The sequence below is a fragment of the Aotus nancymaae genome, unplaced genomic scaffold, assembly GCF_030222135.1.
Source record: "Aotus nancymaae isolate 86718 unplaced genomic scaffold, 86718_ANA_hifiasm-v0.15.2.pri h1tg000040l, whole genome shotgun sequence".
NCBI lineage: Eukaryota > Metazoa > Chordata > Mammalia > Primates > Aotidae > Aotus > Aotus nancymaae.
Genome location: NW_026988454.1, coordinates 109,524,321 through 109,537,342, shown reverse-complemented (window position 1 = coordinate 109,537,342; position 13,022 = coordinate 109,524,321). Strand labels below are relative to the sequence as shown.

At 42.8% G+C, this 13,022-nt stretch overlaps 1 protein-coding gene across 4 annotated transcripts in view; it reads right to left on the bottom strand.

Moving 5' to 3' along the window:
• Positions 1-13,022, bottom strand: part of CILK1 (ciliogenesis associated kinase 1) — a 39,346-nt gene that overhangs the window by 4,244 nt on the left and 22,080 nt on the right. For 2 of the 4 annotated variants that reach the window (XM_012441595.2, XM_012441590.2), the window contains exons 6-12: positions 12,630-12,801; positions 10,352-10,519; positions 7,936-8,256; positions 6,282-6,472; positions 6,014-6,162; positions 3,573-3,701; positions 493-615 (exon numbers count right to left, since the gene is read on the bottom strand). In XM_012441595.2, coding sequence (XP_012297018.1) covers positions 493-615; positions 3,573-3,701; positions 6,014-6,162; positions 6,282-6,472; positions 7,936-8,256; positions 10,352-10,519; positions 12,630-12,801 — 1,253 coding nt within the window. The other 2 variants (XM_012441596.3, XM_064360980.1) reach the window with 2 other exon arrangements.

Below are 13,022 nucleotides of genomic sequence, written 5' to 3'. Positions count from 1 at the left end.
CTCGTCTTGCTATGCTCCCTCTCACTCATGTCACTCCCGCACTCTGGCCTCTTTGCTGCTCCTTGAATTTGTCAGGCCAGTTCTGCCTCAAAGCTCAAGCACAGAAGAATCTCCTGTCTGAAAAAGGCTCGCTCATACTGCATGCTTGCTCAATCACCTCCTCCAGGTCTTTACTCAACAACTCCTTTGCAGTGAGCTCTTCTTTAGCTACTCTATCTAAAATTGCAACCTGTACCCCACACTCCAACCCCCATAATCCCTACCTCCTGTCTGCTGTATTTTTCTCCTTAGCAGTAAGTCAGTAAGCATCTGACTTACTATATGTTATATAGCACTTATTCAGCTTACTTATTATCTGTAGAGGGCAAGTCTCATTTATTGGTGGATCCCAAGCCTACAACATGCAGTTGTAAGATGAACAATCATGTCAAGAGTAGTTGTTGAGTAACCATTTGTTGAGTCAATTCATGAATCATTTAAAATAGAACTCACCAGGGGAAGGGTCTGGAATAGGTGCCAGGTGTACCCTCTGCATAGCAGAACCAATTTCTTTTTTCAGAAAAGAAGGGACATAGTTTCCAGTCAGTCCACTAGAACTTGTAGAGCTGGAACCAACTGATTTGCAAAAGCAAAAAGCTCTTTTACTACAAAGACACGGACCCAGGACACCAAAAGGTTAAATGACAGCACTGCAGAGCGATAACAAACTAAGTTTTTACTTTGAGGGAAAATAGCAAATCGTGATAAAAACGAATTCTGAGCCGAGCATCCCACCACGCCTGGCTAGTTTTTCTGACCCTGTCAGGAAGACTGTGAGGGTCAAAGACAGCGCTGCTCCTGTAGGGGGCAACCAAATACAGGGTTGGTTGGCTGTGACATTTTTTATTTCCTTTTGTAAAAGTAGCTTTAGACTGTTCTAAAATTCGCTTTCTTCACTCCATAATATAGAATAGTTATCCTTCCATGTCAGTATATATATATTCTAGAGTATGGCTAAACCATAGTCCATTTAACCATTTTCTTACAGATCAACACACAGGTTATATTAAATTATTTAGCTGTGACAAGTAATAACACACTAAATATTCTTATCCACATCAGAAAAATCAACCATTTTAAAAAATACTAAATACATTCACTTTTTATGTCATTTCCACTTGGGAGAGCTTTAAAGGCAGGGACTGTATGCTACTCATCTTTGTACCATGGGGAGGATAACTCAATGCCTTGCATATAGCAGGCGATCAATTAATATTGGATGGGTGAATGAATATCTATAATTCTTATTATTAAGGCTTGAAGGTACACATGGAATAATGAAGACTGTCATTATTGCCCATTATAGAAATGGAAGTTCCATCCACTAAGAAAAGTCAGTAAGTGGTAGAGTTGCTCTGTTTCCACAACACAGAGGCTTTTCAGCAACTGCTTGAGGCAGAGTGGGAAACACAGGCTGGAATGCCTGTGCGAGGAATTGTGTTGGTCAGCGGGAGTGCATTTCACACTTTGGCGAATGAAGAAAAATGGGAAGAGAATTTGAATAGGTAAGTCACAAAAGAGAAAAAACTTACAGTCAACAAACACAAGAAAAGATGATGAACCCCATTAGTAAACAGGACATGCAAGTTTAAACCACAAGAGGACACCATTTCACACTTGTCAGACAGTACCAAGTGGCATCAAGGATGCAGAGCAACTCCCATATCCCGCTGGAGAGCAGTTTGGCAGTATCTGTGAAGTTGAAGATGAGCACACCCTTTAACCTAAAATGTTGACTCTGATGGCTCACACCTGTAATCCCAGCATGTTGGGAGGCTGAGGTGGATGGATCACCTGAGGTCAGGAGTTCTAGACCAGCCTGGCCAACATGGTGAAACCCCGTTTCTACTAAAAATACAAAAACAACAAACAAACAAACAAACAAAACACCTGGGTGTGGTAGCATATGCCTGTAATCCTAACTACTAGGGAGGCTGAAGCAAGAGAATTGCTTGAACCCGGGAGGCAGAGGTTGCAGTGAGCCAAGATTGTGCCACTGCACTCCAGCCTGGGCAACAGAGCAACACTTCATCTCAAATAAAATAAAATAAAATAAAATAAAGTAAAATGTTGACTCCTATTTATCATACCCAGAGGAACCCTGACACTTGTGCATAACAATAGGGTACAATAATCATCTCAGCTCTCTTTCTAGTAGCAAAAATTGCAAACAACTTACATGTTCATCAAGAAGAGAAGGCATACATAAATCATAGTCTACATAAATAATAAGTTATGGTATTGTATAGATACATATATATGTTATATAATATATATCTCTATAATTGCTACACACATATTTATTAAAATGCATGAAACAGTGATCCAAGATTATGTTCAAATAAATTTTAAAACCTGCAAAACCACACTATGAAGTTTATACAAACCCAAATAAAAACTTGATCAGGCTGGCATGGAGGGAGGTAAGGGGAAGCAGGGAGGATGGGAGGGAAAGGCCCAGACACTGGGCTTTATGTGCATTTGCCAAGTTTAACTTTGTTTGTTTGTTTGTTTTTTTTTGTTTTTTTTTTTGAGACAGAATCTTGCTCTATCACCAAGGCTGGAGTGCAGTGGCACAACCTTGGCTCACTGCAACCTCCATCTCCCAGGTTCAAGTGATTCTCTTAACTCAGACTCCCGAGTAGCTGGGATTACAGGCCCGCTGCCATCACACCTGGCTAATTTTTATATTTTAGGTAGAGACAGGGTTTTGCCATGTTGGTCAGGCTGGTCTTGAACTCCTGACCTCAAGTGATCCACCTGCCTCAGCCTCCCAAAGTGTTGGGATTATAGGCATGAGCCACCTTGCCTGGCCAAAGTTTGACTTCTTAAGCTGAGTGGTGGCTACACAGGCATTGCTATACTATCTCTTTCTTTTTTGTATTCCTTAAGATAAACAAACACCTAATGGATGAGGGCAGGGAGAAGTGAAGCCCAGTTAGCAGTGCAGAGGGGAAGCAGCACATGGCAGGGGCTGCCTGCGTGAGGGAAAACTGATGTGGGAAATGCTTCTACTGTGAACAGGGTTGGTCAGCATTAGGACTCAGGAAATTCATTCATCCATTTAACAAAAAGAGTGGGGAGGGCCTTCCAAACTCTCCACCTTCCAACTAGAAGGGATCTTAATACTGGGTCTGCAGTTGGGTCATCAGAAGGAGGGGATGGGCTGGAACAAGGCAGACACAGCCAAGGGTGACTTCCACCACAGGAGGAGGGTGCCCGCTGCAGCCAGGGCCTCGGCCGTCAGGCCTAGTAGGAGTCTGTCAAGGTATTTTTGTTTTTCCCTTGAGCCAGGGAAGACTATGCTCTACTCCCCAGCTACCCTTGAAGGCAGACTTCTATGGGAGCTGGCCGAGTCCCCAGGGACTACAGCCAAGAAGAGACAGGAGGATAGGGCTGGAAAAGAGGCCTGAGCTTTCAGACCACAAAGGCCCCTGTGCTTCCAAAGCTCGTCCCATGGTTCCCCGTGCCCACCTTGCTGCATCCAGGGAATTTGCTTTTTGCAAATTTGGCGGTTAATGATCATTACTCACCTGAATTTACTTTGCTGATTACTGACACCGTCCCTGAAGATTTTCCAGACAAGCCAGAACTAGACCATGAATTAGGTGGAATAAAGTCCTTGCCTGGATTTGAGAGTATGCCGTTTCTTATATTTATCCCTAATAGAGAAGAAATGATTTTAAAATGCAAAATACACATTGAATCTTACACCAGACTACAAAGATGAAATTAATGCAGAACACAATTTGTCAAAAACACTCTATGATGCAATAATCAAAGCAAAAACTGAGTGTGATGATGTCATCTGACAGATGTCAGAGGAAAGATGTCTCACTTATAGGTGACCAAGAGAGGCCTCTTCCACTTCTACCAATGGATCTGTTCCACATCTTGACCCTCTCGTGCCATCCTGGGCTTTGCAGCTGCTGGACGTTCTGTTCTTCCCCTTCACAGACCACTTCCTTTCAGTCACCTTTTCAGTTTCTTCTCTATCCCAAACCCCCAGCCTCCAACTCTGCAGCTCTCTGCTCTCCTCGTTCTGTCTTGTCCCCAGGGTTCCATCTTCTCACCTGACCAGGACCATCACTACCCTCACATGCTGATGATGACTCTGGTCTGTACAAGGAACTCTCACCGACTGTGGTCCCTCACACCCAAGGCCTCCCAGAGTGAGGCTGCCTTGACCTTGACCTCAGGACAAAAGCCACTTTTCCTTCAGATCACTCCTATTCCCACTGGCTATTTTTCAGAACTGAAAGTTTAAATTCCCCCTTTATCCTTCTCCTCCTTCCTCTACAACCAAAATGAAATAAAAAGCTCTCTGATTCACTCCCTGCTCCTTTCTGCCTGTGGTTACTGTAATTCAAGGCTTGGCCCTTCCTACCACATCACCCTACACCTGTTATCTGAATCTCTCTTCTTCTGGATCATCCTGGGGCCTGTCAGGCCAATCTTCCAAGACCAAAATGTGAATCTTGATGAAGTTTAGCAGTATTTAGACGCCACATTCCCAGACGGTGAGGAATTTCACGCATCAGGAGGGCCTGTCATTCCCACCCCATCCCTCCCTTCTGACTGCACCCCCGCCTGTGCCTCCATCCCCCTCACCTGGATGACAGCTACAGCTTGCCGGCCCCTCCCCTACTCAGCACAGAGGTGTTGATACAACCATATCACTCCTTCAGTTAAAACCCTTCAAGGACTTCTCATTGCTCATGAAGTAAAATCCAAATTTCTTACAAGGCCCCAAAAGATGCCTCATACTACACATTACGTCCCCTCCTTTCTCACCGTGCTCTGGCCACACTGGCCTCTGCCGTTCCTCTCACAGGACAAGCCCGCTCCTGGCTCCAGATCTTTCACTCATTGTCCCCGTCTCCCTGCTGTGCTCTGCCCTCAGCTCTCTGCACATTTGGTTCCTTCTCATTCATTAGGGCCCAGCCAAGTCACTTGTTCAGAGAGGCCCTACCTGACCATGCGTTTACGATCTGTGATTACTGTGTGTCTATTTGTTAAAGTCTCTCTCCCACTGCTAGCATATAAGCTGTGTGAGGGTGAGGATGTTGTTTGCAAAGCTGCTGTATAAAACTGCTGTGTAGACTACAATGTGAAGGAATCCCCCAGAGTTGTGCGACCTAGTGGCTCTGCTTGGCTATTTTGTTTGCAATAATATTCCCAGTGCTTGGCATGTAGTAGATGCTTGATACATATGTATTGAATGAATGATTCACTAATGTTGTAAGTTTGGAATATAGAAAATCAAGAGAAAGGCTTGGGAACCCACCAAACTATAGCACTGACGTTTAACCCCCATATTACTGCCAGGATGGTGTGTCTAAGCTCCTGCCCTGGTTTCCCTATTGGCAATTTCCCCTAAACCTGGTCTGGTAGAGGGGCCTCAGACACGCCACCCAGCTCTTGCCAGTTCCTTCCTCCCTGGAGGCTGGACCCAGTTTCCTATACCATATTTTGTATCTTAGGTGACTATAAAACATAAAAATATGAGGCCTGAGGCTAGGCGCAGTGGCTCATGCCTGTAATCCAGCACTTTGGGAGGCTGAGGCGGGTGGATCACTTGAGGTCAGGAGTTCAAGACCAGCCTGGCCAACATGGTGAAACCCCATCTCTAGTAAAAAATACAAAAATTAGCTGGGCGTGGTGGTGGGTACCTGTAGTCCCAGCTACTCGGGAGACTGAGTCAGGAGAATCACTTGAACCCAGGAGGCAGAGACTGTAGTGAGCCAAGATACCACCATTGCACTCAGCCTGGGCAGCAGAGCGAGACTCCGTTTCAAAAAAAAAAAAAAATGTGAGGCTTGGGCTTCAGCAAATACTTCTGTGATGTGTCCCTCAGTTCTGAAGGGAATCCCCTAATATCTGCCTTCTAAAACAGAACCTTTGTGAGTGATACGTGATTCCAAGGACAGGATTTCTTATCAAAAGTCAAAGTAAAGCAAGTCATTTATATTACCAGGCAAGTATCGAGAGTGCTTCAAATAGTGCTGCTTGGCTGCAGATCTCAGGGTGGGTGTGTCTCGCTGCTGATATGACGTCTGAGTGAGGGCACTGTTTCCTGTGCCCATGGGCTCAGAGGGTTTCAGGTCCAAAACACTCTCAAACCTGAATGAAGAGAGCATGGCTTGGATCAGCATGAGAGACAGCATATATCCTCAAATATGTACCAATAATCTCGCAAATCCCAGCTTCAGTGTGTTTATGAATGTGAGCAGCACACTTGCCTGCAGAGAGTGTCATCACTCTGTCTTTTCTTGTTTTTCAGGTCGATCCTGCTGAGGGATGGACTGAAATCCAAGTCATCCAAGTCAGCCCAATCATCTGAATCCTTTGCTGACCTGGAAATAAGACCCCACCTTCTCCTACTCTTTGGCTTTATCTCACCATTTTTGTGTTCCAGACCAGCTGTGATTTTCTGTGTAAACAAGTGGGGTGGGGAGGGGGAAGCAATACTTGGCATTAATGGAACTCATCCATGAGTAATCTCCATTCTAAACTTCCTCTGCTATGCAAAGGAGGCTCCTGGGGCATAACATTGCTGATCTGAGGGGCAATTGTGGAAAACACATTCCCAATCTTTCTGTCTCACTCATCCTGCACGGATCGCGTCAGCTGCCATCCACTGAAGACATTAAAGTTGTATAAAATAAAGATAAAAAATGTTTAAGATACTTCTCACATACCAGAAAGGTGGCTAGATTCACACACGGTCTCATCCTAGATGAGTTCATGTGATTTCTACTGTTATAAAAATGGATGTAAGAAATTAAGGCTAAGATGTCAGCTTGCCTGCCCTTTTACAGAAATCAATGCAGATAGTGCTTTTTTTTTTTTTTTTTTGCCTTCTCAGTAGATATGGTTACTATCTCTTAGCTATAAAGAATTAGCTACAACAGGACATTTCCATACACACACCACTTCGAAATTGTGTGCTGGAATAAAGTGAACAGGCCAGAGAGGCCGCCCTGATCTGGCAATGTCTCACACCATGGTGGCTGGGAGCCAGCACTCAGCAAATACTAACTGACACAGGAAGTGCCACTTTTTCCTACAAGTGATAGAAAGTTGGCCTCTTCAGACAGCACTGCAAAGCTAGTAAAAAACAGAACCCCTTGTCAGGTTATTATTTTATTAAATCTAACACTCATTGTTTCCTTTTGAAAACCAGCCCAAGAGGAGCAGAAGGATCTGGGCTCAGTTAATAGCCCAGCATTAACAGTACTGATTAACAGCAATAATATGGATAACAATTTGTAAATATTAATATGGTGCTTTTATGCTTTTCAAAACATCTTATAAATATCATGACCTTTGATCTTCATGAACAACCCTGTCTGGTAGGTAAGATGTGCACTATACTCTTCCTTTTACAGATGAGGAAACTGAGTTCACAGGGATTAATGATAACAACTACTAACCTTTACAGAGTTGTAACTAGGTGCCAGGTATTATTCTAAATTCTTTTCAAGTATTAACTCCTTAGTCCTGAAAGCAATTTTAGCAGTTAAGTACTATTATTATCCTTACTTTACAGATGAGGAAAATGAGGAACAGAGAGGCCAGGTAACTTGCACAGGTATCAAGCTATTAAACAGCTGAGATTTGAACCCCTGGCAGTCTGGCTGCAGAGGCCAGCTCCCAACTACTACCCTACAGCTGTCCCCATGAGTGACAATATTATTAACAGGCACAGCCAGAACTTGAATTTAGATCTTTCACTCCAAAGCCACGGGTCTTTTCACAATTCCATGCTGTTGCAAACATAAATCTACTGTGATTAGACTCTGTATATTGAAAGAGAAAATATGTCACACAATAAGTGGGGTCAGAAGAGGAATAAGCAGACACAAAGCTCACTGGTGAATCTGGGCTGCTCACCGACTGGGGATTCTTGTTGTGGAGGGATGGGAAAAGCAACGGGCTTGGCTTGTCCTCCTGGAGATGGCTCGGGTGATCTGTCCTGGAGACCTCTGCTTTGTAGGGGTACGTGAGATGCAGAAGGGGCTGGGTGGCTTGATGTTGTCGTGAAGAAATTCGTGTGTGTGGTTTGGTTGGCGGCTGGGCAGGAGGGACTGGCTTAATATGAGGAGGTGGGCCTGACTTTTCCAGGATGCCTTTCTGTGGTTTTCCTGAATCCTGAGGGTTCTGTGTGGTGCTGCCTAGTGGGTGTCCAACCTGGAAGTAAGGATATCGAAGTGCCTGGAATGACAAATAAGGCTTTAGGAGAAAAGTCTAGCCAGGAAAGTTACTACTAACTTGATTACTGGGCTATATTTCATTGTGACCAGTTTACTACTGTTTCTTAGCCCAACTAGAAAACAGCTCCTGAATTTGTAACACCCCTTGTGATTTTTCTTATCTAAGATACCATAAAATATATGTAATGATTACAACAAAGAATCATTTCTATATAGTAGCCAGTGACACTGCTGTTACCCTGGCTACTTCTAAAAAGCATTCTGGATCAACACAGATCCTGGTTTTGTAACTCATTTGCTATGTGTCTTAAATAGGGTACTTCATCCTTCTAAGCCTATCTTCTCATTCCACAGAAGAAGAAGAAAAAAATAATAAAAAACTGAAAGAGCCGAACATAATGATCCTGGAAGACTCTGAAGAACTGAGTACAAAATAAGCAGGCACATATGCTTTTATCCCGAAAGTGCCAGAAGTGTAAAACATGATATAGTTAAACCTTCTCTATCAAGAATGAAACCTTGTCAGTTGTTCTGGATAAGTGAGTTTTCTATATAGCCAAGAGATAACTTAAAGTTTGGGGGTTTACAATTCTTTCTGAAATATTCCCTGTATTCTCTTGTCTTTTTGAATGAAAGGCATTAAGCATAGCATAATCTTTCTTAGTGAGCCTGGGACAGTTATAAACATCTGTGATTATTATTTGCAAGTGTAGATACAGAGGCAATTAATGGGGATAACCTGGTAGAGGTCCCAGACATTAGCATCTATTATAATTTGAAAGCCTTCTCTGTAGTTGCAGACATTTTTGCAAGTCTTAACTGATTTGGGGGGGTATTTTTAGCTTTTCACACTATTCTTAAAAGCATACATTCCTCTCTTGGTTCCTGGTTACAGAATCTTTTCCTTTTCATTTCTTATAGGCATCCTTTAAAAAATTGCGTTCATTGAAAAGCCGCTTTCCTGCCCTGAAGCAATTTGTGAATTTCACCACCAGGAGTACATTTCTGAGAGCCTTCCAACTCTTGAGCCATCCAAAGTCTTATGACACCAAATTGTGGTTATTTCTTCCTTGAGCTTTTGGAAAATTGCTTTTCTACACTCCTTAACTATTCCTCCAACCATCATCTCCCCTGCTATCACAAATTCTACCACCATATTGGCACTTTCTTCAAATATCCTCACCACTCCTCTTCTGAATCATCTTCTCTGATTAGAATTGGTCACTTATTTGATCCTCTGAGCGATGTAACTGTCAATGAGACAAGTTGAGAAGGGGCCAGACATAACTACCACAATAGGAGGCTTGCAAGAGGCTTGTGAGTGATAAGAGCCCACAGCATTACCACACCTCTTTTGGGTATATTTCATTATTTAAGTCTAAGTGGTTGGGAAAGCAGGAGCTATGAAGTCAGAGAACCTGACTTCATACTTTGGTTCAGTTGGTTGAATTGTAGTTAGTTGCACTATTTGAACTAATTAGTGGATGAGTGATTAGAGCAAATTGCTTAAACTTTCTGAGATTGAGTTTTCTCACTCACAGAACTGAAAACAATAATGCCTGCATCATGGAATCTTCATTGGGTTAAAAATCATATAAAACATACTCAAGCATTTGCACACCGTAAAGTGCTATGAAATGCTAAGTGCAGTTACTCCCCTAGCTCTGCCTCATCTGTCAATCTCTTTAGGTCATGAGTCAGTTGGACTTTACATGATATGAAGTTGCCTTTTAACAACCAGTACCGGCTCATAAACAAACTACTATATAATTGTAGCTCATAGAGAATAGATTTGAAAACATTCTCCAAAGACAGAAAAACATGTTTATTTCCATTTCCATACAAATGGTGATGTATCATGTGAATTATATGCCAATTTTCAAAGCAACTATATTGTTTACATCTTAATTACTTTATACCCAGTAAGTTTCAAACTATTTTAAGTTCTCATACCTTACATAGTAAACCATTAGTGGTATTCTGTACTATTTCTCACACATGATACTAAATATTTCCTACACAATTTGAAGAAATTATTCAGAGTTAGATATGAACTTCATAAGAAGCACACCAAATAGAAGAAAATGGAGGAAAACCTGACTAGCTGTTGGTCGTTTCTTGGGATCCCACTGAAGCATGTCTCTCAGGAGCTGAATTGCTTCACTGCTAGCATTGGGAATCAAGGTCTTTAAGTTATCAGGTACACACTGTGGCCAGCGGAAGTTCATTGCACTTGAAAGTTGGTAGCCTTCAGGCCAGTCCGTCTGAAAGAAGGAAAAGACAGAAAACCTTGCTCAGCCAGTTGCTGTGATATAAGTTTGTATTCTGGTGTGTGTGCCCCAAATGGAAAGGCAACCATGTCCTTACCCACTCACATTCATTAACCACCCACATTCACTACCATGGCACTGTGTGGAATGAGAAATAGAGTTGTATAAATAGAAAGATTACCAAAACCATGAAATCTGGGGAGGAGTGGAAAAGATATCGGATTTGCCAACTTGTTTTATAATCTTTATGTAAGATAGCCCATCTCTTGAGATTCTGGGATTGAACCAAGTTAATATATCCCCAACTGTGTTCCATGAGACAGAGGTTCTGGAAACTGCCAATGAGATATTCTTTGCGGAAAAACAAAATAAAACAAGACATCCTGTTCCTGGGCAAATCAATTTGTGAAACTCTACTTATGATATCTTCAACTTGATGATTCAAGGTATACATGTGGAGAAGACCAGCAGTAAGGAAAGGTGTTTCATCCAGTCTCAAAAGTGTCAAACTTTCCACTTTTCCATGCATCACTTCTGTGGGACACTAAATGCTGGAGTGAATGATGGAAAATGCGAAAGAAATGGTCTTTACGGTTCCTTTGAGTTCTAACACTCTACTATTTTATAACATACAGGCTAAGGTAATTTTTCCCCCACTCTTTTTTAAAGCCAAGTGGCAATATGTATAGCTTTTATCATTCATTCACTTGATAGTTCTGGAATGCCTCCTATATGCTTAGTATTGTTGGAGATCCAATATAAATCCTGCCCTTAAAGGTATTACTGTTCTTGAAAGAGAAAAGAGGGCATTTAATTAAAAACAGAGTAATAATGCAGAGTAAAAAGTGACAAAAGCTGCAAGAGAGGTACAGGTACAGATATGCAGAGGAGAAAGATTCCAGCAGTGGACTTGGGAAACTTTCTTAAAGAAGTGGCATTGGTAATTCATTCAAATGATTTAAAACAATTTTTGAGGATTTAGTTTGTACCAGCAATGGTCCTGGGACCTGGGAAAATAAACATACAGCAAATCTTTGTTCTGAATGAGCTTATGGTCCAGGAAACAACTATTAACACAAATAATTATATTAATAAGACAGAGCACAGCTGAAGATGGGGAGGAGATTAGAGAAACATGAGGAAGAGGATTACTGATGGCCATGTGACAGACATCACTCAGGCAGAGGGTGTATGTACAGAGCACAGAAGCAGGGAAATTCCAGGGCACGCAGCTGTTAGGTGTACAGGTGTGAAGTGGGGGATAGGAATAGGAGTTACGAGGCTGGGCAATGGGGAGTCAACCAATACTTTTATAAGGGGAAGACAGTACCAGGGCTGTCCTTTATGAGGTTGAATCTGGCCACAGACTGAACAAAAAGCCAGGGTGAAAATAATTGAAGGCAGAAAGATGGAGAAGATACCATTAGACACAGGTAGGTGACTGTGGTTTAGTCTGTGATGGCAGCAGAGGACTTGAAAGGACGGGAGCTATGTGAGACATGTAACGTGGCAATATTCAACAGCATTTACCCACCAACTGCTTGGATCAAGGAAAAGGGGAGTAAGAGAAAGACAGAAGGTAAAGCTGAAATTCAGCCTCAAGGTTGGGGGCTCTGGGATGATGATCAGACCACAAACAAAATGGAGAATGCAAGAAGGAAGCTAGCAGGATGGTAAACAAAAGGCAATGTTTCAGACATGATGAGTTTGAGGTGATGGTGAGGGAGTCAGGAGAAAATCCCATAGAGAATTGTAAACATGTGAATGGAGTAATAACGTAGGGAGTCAGGGGCTAAGCATCACGGTCAAGAGACGTCTGAACAGGCATGAGTTGTAGCAATGAGAACCGAGAAGTTCCGCAAGGGAGGTGAGATGATATAGAGAGGAAGGCAGAAGGAGCCATGACAGATGTCATACTTAAGAATAGGAGGAAGAAGAGAAGCCGAATGTGTCTGAGAACATGGGCAGTGGAGAATGACTGAGGTCAAGACAAAGAGTCTAGAATGGGCAGGTGCCCAATGGTGCCAGTGCTGAACAGGGCTGGGCGGAGGGAGCATGGGAAGCTGTTGGCTTTGGCCCACTGGCCTTTGTTCTGTATCATTACCTTTTTTGGTGTCCCCAGCACTTGGCAAATTTTGAATATCATGTCAATTTCACTGGCCCCAGGGAAGAGTGGCCTGAGGGTGTACACCTCAGCCATGATGCAGCCCACAGCCCAGACGTCAATGGGGGAGCTGTAGTTGGTAGACCTCAGGAGTACTTCTGGAGCCCTGTACCTGGAGGAACAAAGGCGAACTGCTAGCTATTGCTTCCACTGCTCAGACATTAAATTAAATAACAATCAGCTCTCAGTGAGGGGATGGGTATGTTTCTATTTTCTCTCTCGTTCACTGTGGTGTAATGGAATTGGGAGAACTTCACAACTGCCGTGGGCTGCTGTTGACAAGTAGTGCGTCTCTCTAGTTCACAATATTTTCTATTGAGCATTTCTCTAAGG